This window comes from Aphelocoma coerulescens, chromosome 12 (genome assembly GCF_041296385.1).
Source record: "Aphelocoma coerulescens isolate FSJ_1873_10779 chromosome 12, UR_Acoe_1.0, whole genome shotgun sequence".
Taxonomy (NCBI): Eukaryota; Metazoa; Chordata; class Aves; order Passeriformes; family Corvidae; genus Aphelocoma; species Aphelocoma coerulescens.
In genome coordinates, this window is record NC_091026.1 from 7,432,227 (window position 1) to 7,446,031 (window position 13,805).

General features: G+C 40.2%; 1 protein-coding gene across 1 annotated transcript; it reads right to left on the reverse strand.

Annotated features, from left to right (window-relative positions):
- Positions 1–2,996: 2,996 nt before the first annotated feature.
- SELENOK (selenoprotein K) lies at positions 2,997–5,240 on the reverse strand. Its single transcript, XM_069027562.1, has 4 exons — positions 5,141–5,240; positions 4,499–4,589; positions 3,686–3,766; positions 2,997–3,093 (listed from the first exon to the last, which is right to left on the reverse strand). The coding sequence occupies exons 1-4, from the start codon at positions 5,157–5,159 to the stop codon at positions 2,997–2,999; spliced, it is 288 nt and encodes a 95-aa protein (XP_068883663.1). The 5' UTR covers positions 5,160–5,240.
- Between the last annotated feature and the right edge of the window lie 8,565 nt (positions 5,241–13,805).

Below are 13,805 nucleotides of genomic sequence, written 5' to 3' on the forward strand. Positions count from 1 at the left end.
AGCCTGGGGAGCAGCCCCGCCGCTGCTGCGGGTCTGATGGAGCACCAGCCAAACGTTGTCAGCTGGGCTGGTACTGCTGGTGCGGCTGCAGGAGGGAGGATACGGCCCTCCAACAGCTTAAAATACTCCTCTAGAAAAAGGCCGTAGTATAGCTGGAGTACGTGGTACAGCTGTAAAGACCTAACGATGGCCAGCCTCCCTGTTTGTCGGCAGCGAGTTCCTTTATGAACTGTGGGTTCATAAAATGGGATGTTTGACTGGAGCTGGGCGCGACGTGGTTTTTAAAGGCTGAAAGTTGCTGTTACATAGCCAAGTCTAAAAGACGCAAACTTTGTTAGGTACGTGTGGCAGGAGTGAGAGCTGCTGGAGTGGCTTGTTAATTGGGCGGCATTGTTGATTAATTTCCGGCTGACGAGTGTTAAGGAGTACATTCAGTGCAGGGAGCCCGGGGTGCAGCTGCACTTTGAGCGGCTCGTTGAGCTCTGCGGGACGGGAGCCCAGGTGAGAGGCCGCGAGCTCACCCCTTTGCAAAGCAGAGGGCCCGTGGACCTGCGGCACAGCCGGGTGAGCGGACCCACACACGACAGCAGCCCCTGAGCCCCAAGCTTTCCCATGCTTACACCGAGGGCATAAAAGCCCAGGGGTTTCTTTGTTCGAGGTCCCTCCTTGGAGGCACCAGCTGTTGTTATTTACTTATTGCACTGAGTGAATTATTTTAAGGATCTGGACGTCAGATACTCTGCTTTGAGAAACCTGGGGTTGAGCTGGTAAGGAAACCTGGTCTGACTGTGAGCGTGGTGTGTGTAGGGAGTCAAGCAGGGCAAGTTTTGATCTCAGCTCAGGGGGTGTGGATGTGACTGTCAGAGTGGCACCTGGATGGTCAGACAGGAACATTTCCTTAACAAGACATTATAAGGAGGCTTAAGTAAAAAATTTGCAGTGGCACTGTGTAGAAAGTAATTTAATCTCGATTCTTGTCAGCTAATTCTTTGTCAAATAGATGCAGCACTCTTTAAACAAAAAAATCCCGAAACCCACAAACCCCAAATGAACTCCAAGAACAGTAAGAAACTCCCATTCTGAAAAGGGGTATATTAGATAAAAGATAGTAACTATTTGAAAGAAAATAACTATTCTGAGAGAGCTGTCAGTATTTGAGTTGACTATTTTTTCTTGTAATAAAAACAAGACCTAACTTTATTGTAAGAAACCCCCAAAATTTGTACAGTAAATAGGTTTATATATTTCAGTAAGTTTATAGTGGAGAATGAAGCTGTTCCAAGAGGTGTTTCTGTTATAAAATCCATTATGGGCCTTAATGAAGCCAGGGTTGAAAAATGAAGCAATTTGTTAACTGCATTTTTAGAGTGCTTTTAAAGTATCATTAATACAATGAAAATATAACAAAGTACAGAGTGTTTTTCCTGAGAAAGTGAATACAAAACCTCTTAGGAAGTGCCGCTTTGACTCTTGAGGGACCATCTGTATCAACTATAAATACGTATTTGTTCTTATCTGAATAGCAAAAAGCTTATTGTACTTCAGATTTTTTCAGTTTCTAAAAATGATGAGAAAATCAGCCTTGTGACAAGCCAAATATAATTTACTTATTACTTTGCAACTACAGTAAAATGTTCAGAAACTATACAAAGACTTTAGACAGTAAACATGTATTTAATAAAACTGTGGTTCAGTTACACCGGATCCTTGACGAAGGAGTTCCCAGTACAACTTCATTAATCTGCTTCTATCACAGAACAGTTTCCAGTCAGGCATACACATCCCCATTTGGTCCACCACTAAACTCTTCTTCTTTTCATCTGGCAGATGTGTATGCTTGTGCCTGCCTCTTCAGCAGGCGTTTACCTAGGAGATACAGTAATTACAGTACATTTAAAGACAGGGCCTTTATTTGTGAGATAAAATTAAGTAAAAAATTTTAAATAATATTGTTTTTAATTCAGCTAAATGAGACATGCTAAAGACTTGCTAACTTTATTCTTGAGCAGGTTACACATTGCTGTGATTATGCAAAAGCCATCTCCAAAGTCTTTGCTGGCCTTGTGTCTACTCAACAAGAAGAAAAGGCCACGATGTTTTTCTCCCATTTGGAAGAAGCTTATTCTTGTTCTAGTGAACTGAAATACTGATGTATGTGTTTTCTGGAATATGAACTTTTTCCTACCAGATTTATAGGTATTAATCACCTGCATGGAGTTTTTTTCCTTGTAACTTTTATTATAGTAACAGTGGGAGTGACTGATGAAAAACAAGGATTGTTTACTGAAGTCTTAAAGTAAATTAAACTGTACTATAAATACATTGAGTGTCAGATGTAACTCCCACCAGCCAAGCTAATTAATAAAACTGAATTAAAGTTCAGTCAGCTGTAAGAAATTTAATACCCAGGACTTCTACCTCTATTTTTAAGCAATTCTGATTTTTACACTTTACTGGAATTCAAGATTTGTATGGCTTTATCATCGTAACAGGGCAAAACCTCCCATTTTTACTAAGTTGTTTAACAACCTTATTTTTTTCTTTCTTTTCTGTTGAGAAGTATTGATTTTAAACAAAAAACCTTGCATGTCATATGACAACTATTAGAAATGCAAACAAAGTTTCAGTTTCTACAGATCTGGACAGGACTTTAAATAAGTGGCCAAAGAAAATGAAAAGCTATAAATTACTTATCAGCTGTGCTCAAAAATTTTTGCCACCCTTTGTCTATCCACTTCTGTGCAATTAAAAGTGAAAGCCCACCATTCCTAAGCCAAAATCCTTTTTAACATCCTTTCCCCCTGCTTTTTCTCCCCTTCTCTCCTTTACTGGAAGTATCTTTGATTCTTTGGTTACTGAATAACTTTGATTATTTTCCTGTTTTGGTAACTTCTGCAACAGGAGGACAAAGCACTCCATTCTACCTTAGCCCTCAATTATCACTGCTATTAAAAAAACCTCCAAACCCTTCAAAGCAGGATACAGCAGATTTGGAATTACCTTCCTCATCCACCTCCAGCCATTGGTGGTGGACTGGGGCCTCCACCCCAGTGATTTATTCGGCCCATCCTACGGCGAGGATGTGCTGGAGGCCTGAAAAGAAAGGAATTCTATTGTCATTAAACTTTACAACTAGAAATATAATAAAACCGTCTCTGAGAAAGTCTGAACCTCTGAAAAAGTTGAGTTTCACCTGACAAGTTGTAAGAAAACCCCACTTTCATGAAAATTCTCTTCTGCGCTGTTCTCGTTACTGCTGTGTGTTGTGAGAAGGCTACAGAAAACAGATGCTTTTACACAGCCCTACAAAACACTTAGGCTGTAGTCTTTATACAAATTATACCCCCATAACAAAGTGTTTTGCTTTATCTGTAGGTAATGTAATACAAGAAATGACTGAACTAATGCAAGTCAAATGCTGAGTATGTGTGTCTAAGAAAAGAAGAATTTTAACAAAGATATATCTTGTCTACTAGGCAGGCTTCAAAAATAAGTTTCAGAGAGTGTTAATCTGTACTGCTATTGCAACTATCCAAAGCTGTGTATTATCAACAGTATTACAAATAAACATTTTAGCCTTCCTGCACAACCCAATTCAATGCAAATCCCAACTGTAATCTACTCAGATTCATGTCACTTTGCCGAGATAGGGGAAAAAAACTGGTGTGAATATGAAAAAAAATACCCTCTTCCGTCATTGTATCCTGAATAGGAGGAAGATGTGTAGCCTCTTCTTCTCAAATCTGGTTGAATAATGCTCTGGAAACTGAAAAATCAAAACAAGGGTTAAGTGAATTGATAGCTAGATACAGTTTTTGACTTTTTTGATTGAAAGATAAGAAATGGCCTGAAAAACAGTAAGTAGTGTTCAGGAATGAACAGTGTATCTTCTCAAGATCACTGTTGTTTAAATCTTGGCAATTTGTCTCCTCCATATGAAACTAAAATCTGAAATAATTCCAAATTATAGTGAAGGCTAAACTATAAAATCTAGTTTTCTTGTTAATGTGCAAGAGATACATAAAATATAAACATGTAACTGAAATAATTAAGAACTGCTGAATACATCACAAGAACTTTTCTGCTTGTTAATGGTCTTTGATCTGGGGCCATAAATTTTTGTTTACTGCTGTGTGATTACTTTTACATAGCCAGAATCTATTGTCACCAGTAGAAATTCTCCAAACAGCTTAATTATTTGATCAGCTAGTAGATGCTGTTTAACAAAAGTGTATGCTTTTCCTTTTGCAGTATCAAAACAAATGAAATGTAAAAAAACTCAACTGAACTGCCAATAAATTAGTGTCACTTTTCATGCACTTTTTGCTAGGTATACCTTAATAAACAAAACCACATGGTCGTAGTAAAGCACTTATATATACGGAATGTTAAAGAGTAAATATAACATTTTTATTGTTGTATTACTGATGGCATTGAGTAACTTCCACCTATAACAAATCTAAAATGAAGCTCACCAAAAGAATTAACTTCTACTTACAACAGGACCACAAAATCTGCTATCGACCAGAAGAAATCTGTTATAGATGACAAACTCCAGGGAGCCCGACTCTGGTTATCCAAAACTTGTCCTGTAACATATCCAGATACAAAACATCCAGTGACGTTCAGTGTGTGACATTGTACAGTACATTACATAAAAACATATCTGCTGAGTCCAGAATTTGCAGCTGGGACGGAGAGACTGCACTTCCTGGTGGCGAGTTTCATTTTCTGCAGGTTGTTGCCCAAGTACTTGAACTAAAGGGGTCACCACCGGCACACGGACTCTGCGTCCAGGAAACCTACAGAGAGCACCAACGCAGTGTCTGATTCCCCGTTAGCGCTAAAGTGCTGCTCTGTGACTCTCCCGGTGTCTGCAGCACGCACCTGGACTCCTCAAAGTCCCTAAATACGGTTTAGAAGCAGACGAGGCTCGGCCGCAGGCCGCAGGGCAGCGCGGGGTGACGCGACACCGGCAGCGGGCGGACCCTACCGGGCTGTCCCGGCAGCGGCGGCGCTGGGGGGCCGCGCTCTGCGCAGCGCGGGCCCGGTGCCCCCTCGGTCGGTGCCCAGCCCCCGGCCCGGCCCCTCAGCGCTGGAGATGCACACCACGGCCGCCCCGGCCCCCCCGGCCCCTCACCGTTGGAGATGTACACCATGGCTGCCCGCCGGCCCGGCCCCGTCCCTGCGCCTGCGCGGCCGCCGCGCGCATGGGCAGCGGGGCCGGTGACGGAGGCCCTGGCGGAGGAGTGGACGCTGCGCCCGGGCCGGAGCGGCGGCGCCCGCGGGGCTGTGGCGGGGCCGGCTGGCGCTTGGAGCCCTCGGTTCCATGTTCTCTCGCCACAGGGCAAGGGCGTGCAGCCCCTGAGATTAATGAGGTCCCCCTCAGCACCGCCTGTTATCGAGGGGTCCCTGTCAGCAGCCCTGTTAATAACGAGTTTTCTCTCGGCTCCCCGGTTAACGGGGGATCCCCCACAGCACCCGCTGGTATTAACGCGGTTCCTCTCAGTACCCGTTAACGAGGGATCCCCCTCAGAGCCTGAGGCGGGCGGGGCTCCGCTGGGACGGCTCCTCCCTCATAGCGGGCGGTTCTGGCTCACTCTAAAATGGATTTCTTTTAGTGGTTCCTGCGCTGTCGGAGCTTCTCTGCCGCGTTGAGCAAGAGTAACAGGAGTTGGAATAGTCTGTCAGGGGTGCATAAAAACTAAGTGTTCTTAGTCGCCTTCTGCAGTAATGATAGAAATATGACCAAGTGCAGAGATGATTTAACACTTCTCTCCAAAGGGAACTTTTGTTCCCTGTATTTAATGACAAGTATGTGGCTATGTATTTTCACATTCTGTTCGTGGGAATGTTCAAACCAAAGTCGGGCATTTGTTTTAATTTATTTTATTTTTATAAAAACCTCGCCCTGCAAACAGTGGCTAGCATTCCTTCTCTGGGAGAATACATGCTTGTAAAATTGGGAGTAACTATATAGCTTTATAGGCAAATTGAATATAATACCTTCTCTCTGTTAGTTTTTAAGCTAAACTAATAGAGAAAGGATGTTTAATTCTGATATGAAACAGTGGTAAAAATTAATGTAAAAACAGTTTAAAACTTCCTTTGCAACAGCTGTGTTTTCCTAATAATGATGAGGTAAAGTTCTTTGCTAAGAGGGGCATACCAGAAGAGTGTTTTCTGAAGTTGAAATTGTAATACAGTGTCTCTGACAGTGTAGTTGTCTCCCAGTAAAGAAATTGTTTGCAACTGACAGGTGTTTATAAATGTTCAGTGTTTGTAAATAAACTCTTGCAAACAACTGAAAGCAGTTGTGAAAGAAAAGTATCTGTAACAAGGTGTCTAAAACAAATGTTTATCATTATTGTAAGAGCTGGATAATCTGCAACTCAATAAATGGTGCAATACAAAAGTGTTAAGAAGATGGTGGTGAATAGTGCAAAATGGGCATAAACACAGACAGTATGTTAAAATAATCCAGGGACACCACTTATGTATTTCTTTCTTTCCAAATGACAGAAAAACCCCCAACCCAAACAACAAAGAAGATGATTAGTGAGTTCTTCAGGTGCTATGTTGTTTTTTGTGTTTGTTTGGGGCTTTTAAAGGTAAAATAAAGTGTGAGCTACTCTTGGTTTGTTTAGTAACAGTGATAAATATTTTTTCAGTGCTCTAAGATTATATAATTAAAATGCAAATTTTCTCTGTGAACTGTACTTTAAGTGAAGGAAACTAAAGAAATATCCTTTTTAAACTAAGAGTACTGGTGTGTGTGTATTCCTAACCATTTTATTTTTCCAAGAAGGGATGTCCAGGTACCTAACAATGGCAAAAAACCCAACCATTGTATAAAATGATACACGAAAATGTCGGTGTTTGTAACTGTCCTTAAAGCACTAACATATGCATTGTTAATTAATTTATTTCTGCATTTAGCTTTTAGATAATGTGACGTTTGTAAGGGAGGGTTAAAAATCAATGGTAGCATTGCATTATCAATCTGATTATCAGCCTGTCCTTGGGTCAGGAAGTGAGTAGAGAGGAGGAATGGGAAAAGAGTTCTCCCTGTGCAGCTGCAGTTTGTGGTGGAGTTGGGACAGCAGGTGGGGTATAAGATGTGGTGGAGCCTCATTCCTGGGAATGCCTTGGCTCTGGTGTCCTACTCAGCCCCACCTTTGCCTCCAGCCTGGGGCTGGGAAGTTCAGAGAATCAAGGAGCTCTGCACCTCTGCTTAATGAACAGTAGGAGAGGCTGTTTTGGGAGTCAGCAGCAGAAACACAAACCAGCTGGGTGCCCTTGTGAAGGTGGGTGCTGTGAGCAGAGGTGTGTAAGAGCTAAGAGTTACCAGAAGTGCTGTTTGGAAGCTGGGGAGCTGTGATTATTCGACAATAGGCCAAGGAAATATTTTTGCAATGCTATGAAGAGTAGCGTGGATCATACATTAAGATAAGTAATTAAAAAAGACTAGTGTTTTGTTACATTTACATTTTTTTTAGTGCCTTCTGAACTATCAATGAGATACCTTCTGATTTTAGGTGGTTTATTTTTTTTTATGCTCTGTTCCAGGTGTAGATTGATATATTTTGATTCCTTGTGAACCAATAGCTAAGTACCCCTGTCTGAGCAACATATTACTGTGCTTTAGCAATACTTTCTATTTTTTCATGAAAAGTAAAAAAAACATGGCTCAGCTATTTTGATAGCATTTTCTCTACTGAGGGATGACCTTTTAGTTGAGGTGCAAGAGAACTGAAAAGTGGTGTGCATAGAGAAGTGGTGATACAGCATGAAGAGTGCTTGTACTCTCTAAAATTTATGCTAAGTGTGACTGTAGACTTTTTAAGAGAAAATAATTCTGAATTGGAAGTTGAGTAGTTCTGAATTGGCCCTGCCCTGAAGAGGATTTGAATTATACTGATCACATTCAATAGCAGAAATAGAAAAGACACTTTTTTTTTTTTGTGGCTGCTCTATAGTTAATTCACATAGTGAATTGCAATGTTGCACCAGCACACAATTAAATGGAAACATTCAAAACTTAATTTGGACTCGAATTATTAATAAAAGAGCTGATTGCTATGTAGTATTTGTTTTATGAACACAAAATTAATACTGTATGTCTTTGAGTGAGAAGGTCTTCTAAACACATTACAAATGTAGAATGTTTATTGCAACATAAACATAAAACCCAGAGGATATTTCACAGGATTCTATTTTTTAACTGCTTTTATAAGAAAAACTTAAATAACTTGCTGTTGGTGGAAGAGCTGATTCTTGGAACTAAATTGTTTTGATTTAATAGCAGAATTTTAAATAGAACTTACCTGTTCAAGCAGCTTCAGTTTTGAATAATTGATTGAAAACCTAAATTTTTTGTGCTCTCATGCTCCAGATAGAGATACCTTTAACTCAAAGCCCACAATACATGAATATATCTTGTGCAGATTTCAACTGGAAGATACGTTTTGCAAAATCAGCAGCTCTGATCCCGGCATAAAATCAGGTCAAGTACATAAGCACATAATGCTGTGAACTATTTTTTCCCCTGGCTGGGACAGAGACTAGATGTTCTACTGGCAGAATTTGTCTGCAAATTGTTTGTTTATACAATTTCTTGAGATCTGAATGACAAACATGAAGAGGCTTTAGTTCACATTTATTACAGTTAAGAGTTTGAAAGCAAATATATGCTGGAGGAATGCCAAAGGATTGCCTTGTGCTTTTATAATTCTTTAGATAACAACATATCCTTATATACAAAAAGCCATAACTGTCTGTTTGTGTTACATATTCTTAACAACAAAGTCTTTGTCTCTCAGTAGAATGAATTGGTGGTCCTCAATTTAAAGCCGTATGAGAGTCTAGAAAGAAACTTCCCCACTCTACGCAGGGTGAATAGTGCTGCATTTAATGTTCGGGCGGAGAAAGAGCAGGTCCGGTACGCGGTGAAAATATCTGAGCTGAGTGAGGAAACACCCGGGGTTCGGGAATGGGGATACTTGGAATGTCCATGGGGTGGCAGCGCATGTGTGAAAGAACGCGACCTGCTTTGTTTACCGGCACTGTAAATGTTCTGCCGCCTTCGGCAGAGCATATCTGGATCCTCTTTTATAGAAAAATCCTTACTCGACTGCCACTTGACACTTTGTAATACAGAAACAGCAAATTCTTTCCGGGGCCAGTGTCAGCTACACAGATTTAGGAACCTGTTAGAAGTTTCATGTTAACAGAGTTTTGGGTAAAGTGGGAGAAATGCTTGTATGTTTACATATCATTATTTTAATGATGGGAATGATTGGGGGGTTCGTTGATTGGGGCTTTTTACTCCACCTCTGCATACTTCCCCCAGTTAGTGGAATAGCAGACTTCCTATTTTGTTAGTGGAACCATTGGTTTTTTTTTTTTTTCTATTTTTGTATGAATGAAAAAAAGGTGAACATAAGTGAGTGTAATGATGACCTTTTCAACTGTAGCAGGTAGGAAAAATAATGATCATGACATGGGTTAACTGAAAATAAAAATCAAGTCCTCAAACCCATGCAATAAGTTAATGATGAAGCCTGAAATAGAACTGCCCTGCTTACTCTTCTACTTATGTAATTTCTTGAGGATATACTTGTATCTGTCAGGAAGAGAAAGCAAAATCAGGCTCAGACTCTGTCAGTGTTTTGGTTTAAGGCAAATATCCTTTGCCTTGTTGTGCTTTCTGCTAATGTGTGAGAATTTGATTTGTCATGTACCTGATGAGTCTGGATTATGAATGTGTGCACACAGAGTGCCTATTTTGCGTGTTTTCCTTCTTTTTTTAATTTTTTTCTGAATTCTTGAAAAATATTTGGTTTTCTGTCTAAGGAAAAGTAAAATTTAATACAACAAAATTTGAAGAATAAATGTTCATATTAGGGATTATCGTTTTTCACTACTGTTCCTGTATTTTGAAATCCTCTTTGTGAAGCACACCTACAACTTTCACATGGTTATTTCCACCTCCCAGATTTTATTTTGATACCAGCAATGATGTCATTATGCTGTTGTGGTATCTTTAGAAATGAAATGATTAACCAGGGAAATGGATTTGTTAAAGACAGGTGGTGTGATGTAAATGTTGCCTTTTTTGCCAGACTGTTAAGCCCCCAGACCAGGGCAGTACATCAGCTGCAGGTGACCATGTGGTGAAACGGATGTCACAGTCTTCTACTGTGATTTTGGTCCTATCTGCATGCAAAAATTTCCTTGTACTAATTTGTTTAGCATGGTGGTACTAGAAAATCAGAGAGAGATGCTCTAAAGACTGGGAAAAGATAAACATTTGGAGGGGAAAATGTCATCTCAGAATGTTGAAGAATGGTTTAAAGGCCAGACATTATCATATCTAAGTAAACCTGGTCTCCTTCAAAAGGTTTTACATTGAATGTGTTCTCTGGAGCCTGTTAGGGCATACGGTGTGTTTCTGTTATCTGTAAAAGCCGTCTAAATTGTTTGGCATAAGTTAGACTGTCTGTTTTTGGTGATAGCTTGGTTGTGAATACACTCAAAAGAGGGGAAAAAAGCTTTAGCTCACTGATGCTGTGGAGCTGCTTGTAGATACCTGGAACATTCTTATCAGCCAGCTGGTGGGAGAGGTATGGGCTGTTTGACTGAGGAAACTCCTATGTGAAAAGTGGGAAAGAAAGCAGGGAGCACTTGCATTCCAACAAGGTGCTACTGTTCGTCATTTATCTTTATTTTTGTGTCTGAGGTGGCTACAACACAAAATGTGTAATGAATCCTCTGGCCTCACTGATGGGATATACCCTGAAAATATGTGCAGCTGGGATATCCCAGTGCTGTTTCCTGCTGGATATGCATGGATTGCATCTACACTGATGACTGAGTGAGTAGAAGTGTTTCTTCTTGATTTGTATTTGCTTTTCTGTGTGTTTGGAGCTTTGTGTCTGCATTTGGAGCCTTTTAATGTGCACTTGAACATGCCATTGCCGTGCCAGGAGTGGATTCTCCCTGATGGAGCAAGGTTGAGATTGCACAGCAGCTGGAACTCTCCTGCAGCTTGGGCACGACATGATCAGCTCTGTTTATGTGCTGTGCACACTGAGGACTGGCAGCTGGCAAAGATATCACGTGGATGAACACTTCTGGAATCAGCAGATTTCAGCAAATGAAACCTTGTTTTTTCCCCTCTTTGCAGCAGTAATGGCCAGCAATTTCCTAAAGGCCAGCTGTATAAACTGTATAAAACTGTATATGACAAGATTAACATAAATTTTAAGAATTTCACTTACTGCATTGGAAAGGGCAATGCAAATAAGGTGACAAATTGAACAAGGCCCTAGATGTTGCTAGAGGCATCTCTGATACTCGATACACCCTTTTAGCTGTTAAACTTTCTTTAACTGCTTCAAACTTAACAGCCACGGTAAAAATAGCACCTAGGGTACTTTGCAGAAGTAGGTGGATGAAGCCAATAATCTATTTGGTGAATAAAATGGTGATGTGATACCTGGAACATTGTTCTGAAGAGCTTTTATGGTTCTGTTGGGTTATTAATATCAATTCTTTTGGCTTCTGAAAATTTGTATCCCCAATTTGAGTCTGTTTTGCCTCTGATGGTATTGGGTGAGTGACCTCTCTCCTGGACCTTATCTCAACCCATGAACCTTTCATTATATTTTCTCTCCCCAGTTGTGAAGGGGAGTGATAAAGTGGCTTTGTTGGGTGCCTCATGTCCAACCCATCATCCAGAGTTAATTAGAGAAGTGTTATGTAATATCTGGTTGGGGAACACATATCTCCTCCCAGGTTTAGCTTTTGTGTGAAAATCACATTTGCTTCTATTGTTATCCCATGATAGAGGACTCTAAAGATTCTGATTTTAAAATACAGTTGACACTCTTTGTTATCCTATTTACTGCATTTTTTTCTCATTTAATGCCATCCACTGCATTATACCTCATAATCTAGAACATAATGTACATGGATTCTGTGTTATCAGAGGCAGAACTAACCCCCAGTAAGAAATTGAATATAAACTTGAATATTTTTGTTCATTTTCATCAGACCGGATGACAAACCCATAGTTTCAGTTCTTTACAGTCTTTTGTCATGACTTTAAATGTTCTTTCTTTTATGCCTGACTTAAATGGGTTTTAAATTCAGAAGGAACAAATTCAGAGGAATTCCCAGTAACTTCTTTATGTTGAAAATTAATTGCAATTGAATTATCATGTGTTTCATGCTTAGGGAAGCGGAAAAGCCTACCTGTAAAGAATTCTGAAGTGCTAATTTTATTCATCAATAGCTACGGTAAAAATTAAAGTTCTCCAGCAATCCAGTGAGCGTGAAGCTGAGCTTTAGTGGTAGAGAAAAAGAATGCAAGTCAGACTGAGTAATGACATGATAAAATTTCTTGTTGATTTCTTCCATAAAGTAATATGTTGAATTCTAATTACTGCATCAAAAAAAAAAAAAAAAAAGAGACATTATAGCATTATTGAGGAAGGTTGTAAAAGTTGATTTCTTTAGAAGCAAAGTCAGTAATAGATAGGTAGTATCTGAAAAAAAAAGAGAGTTGATAGATATAAACATGTAAATGGATTAAGCAGCGGAAAGTTTTTCCTTTTTTTTGGTAACAAAAACCTGTGATGACAGTGAAAATTAGTGAGTAATAACAAGTATGGTTATGGTGTCTTGACAGAACAGCACTTCCATGTGGAAGGAGGTAATTCTTTCTGCAACAAAAACCCACCAAACCCCACAAAACCAGCATAGTAAAACTGTTTTTCTTGAAAAAGGCTTTGGAATCAAGCATTTTAGATTTTGTGCCTTCATACTGGGATTCTCAAATTCTAGGCCACTGTCAAAATTAAATTTCTTTTTGGAAGAAGTGGAGGTGAGTTTAAGGAATGACATATTTTCCTTAGGCTTTGTATTCCTTCAATCTTCTTGCCCTTGGACAAAAAAATTAATATGTGAGAATCAAAAGGAGTTGGATGCTTTTGACTAAGAAAAGTGTTTAAATTTGTGCTTTCAAACCAGTCAGGGATATAAGCAATCACCTCTGAGTCTCCAAGCAGTAGGAATTAAGCCGAGCTGTTTTACTAAGTAGCTTATTCTCATATTTATCTCAACTGGTATCTCTCGTGCTTTCCTTTGAACTGTTTGACAGCAGGTACTGGAAAGAGCTGTAGCAAAGCATTTGATGCTTGGAACTCTTTTCAGAGACTTTCCAGTCATCATTGCTGCCTCCTGCTCACCCTACTGCTGTGGATCTGCAGACTTCTATGGGTATTAGAAGCAGTCACTGGGCTGCAAGATTTGCTTCTCTCCGTGTTACAGCTTCATGTCTCATAATTTACAGAAGTTTCCACAGATTGTCCTGGCAGTGTTTGTCTGACCCATTTCTAAGGCAAGATAATCCTGTCCTGCACTGTCCCATTGTGTGACATGGTCTTGCAGAGAACCAGTGAGCACTAGTTCATTCTGAGGATGAAGTCAGGCACCAACATGAAAACACCAGGATTTTAACAAGCAGGTCTCATGGCTGGTTTCTTTATGAAGGATATACCCCAATCCATCTTCCTGCAGCCCGGTTGCTTTGGCAGCATTTATCTCCTAAAGCTCTCTAAGTGATGTTGGATATCATTTGTGTAATGCTTTAGGTGGGTGTGACTCGTGGAGAAGGGGCTTCTGAGCATTTCTCACCTGCACCATGAACCTGTAGGCCAGGGTTTGCTGCTGACCCAGCACAGCACACACGCCTTTCCTGACACGTAGCAGGGGACAAGGGCTCGGTGTCTGGCTGTTCA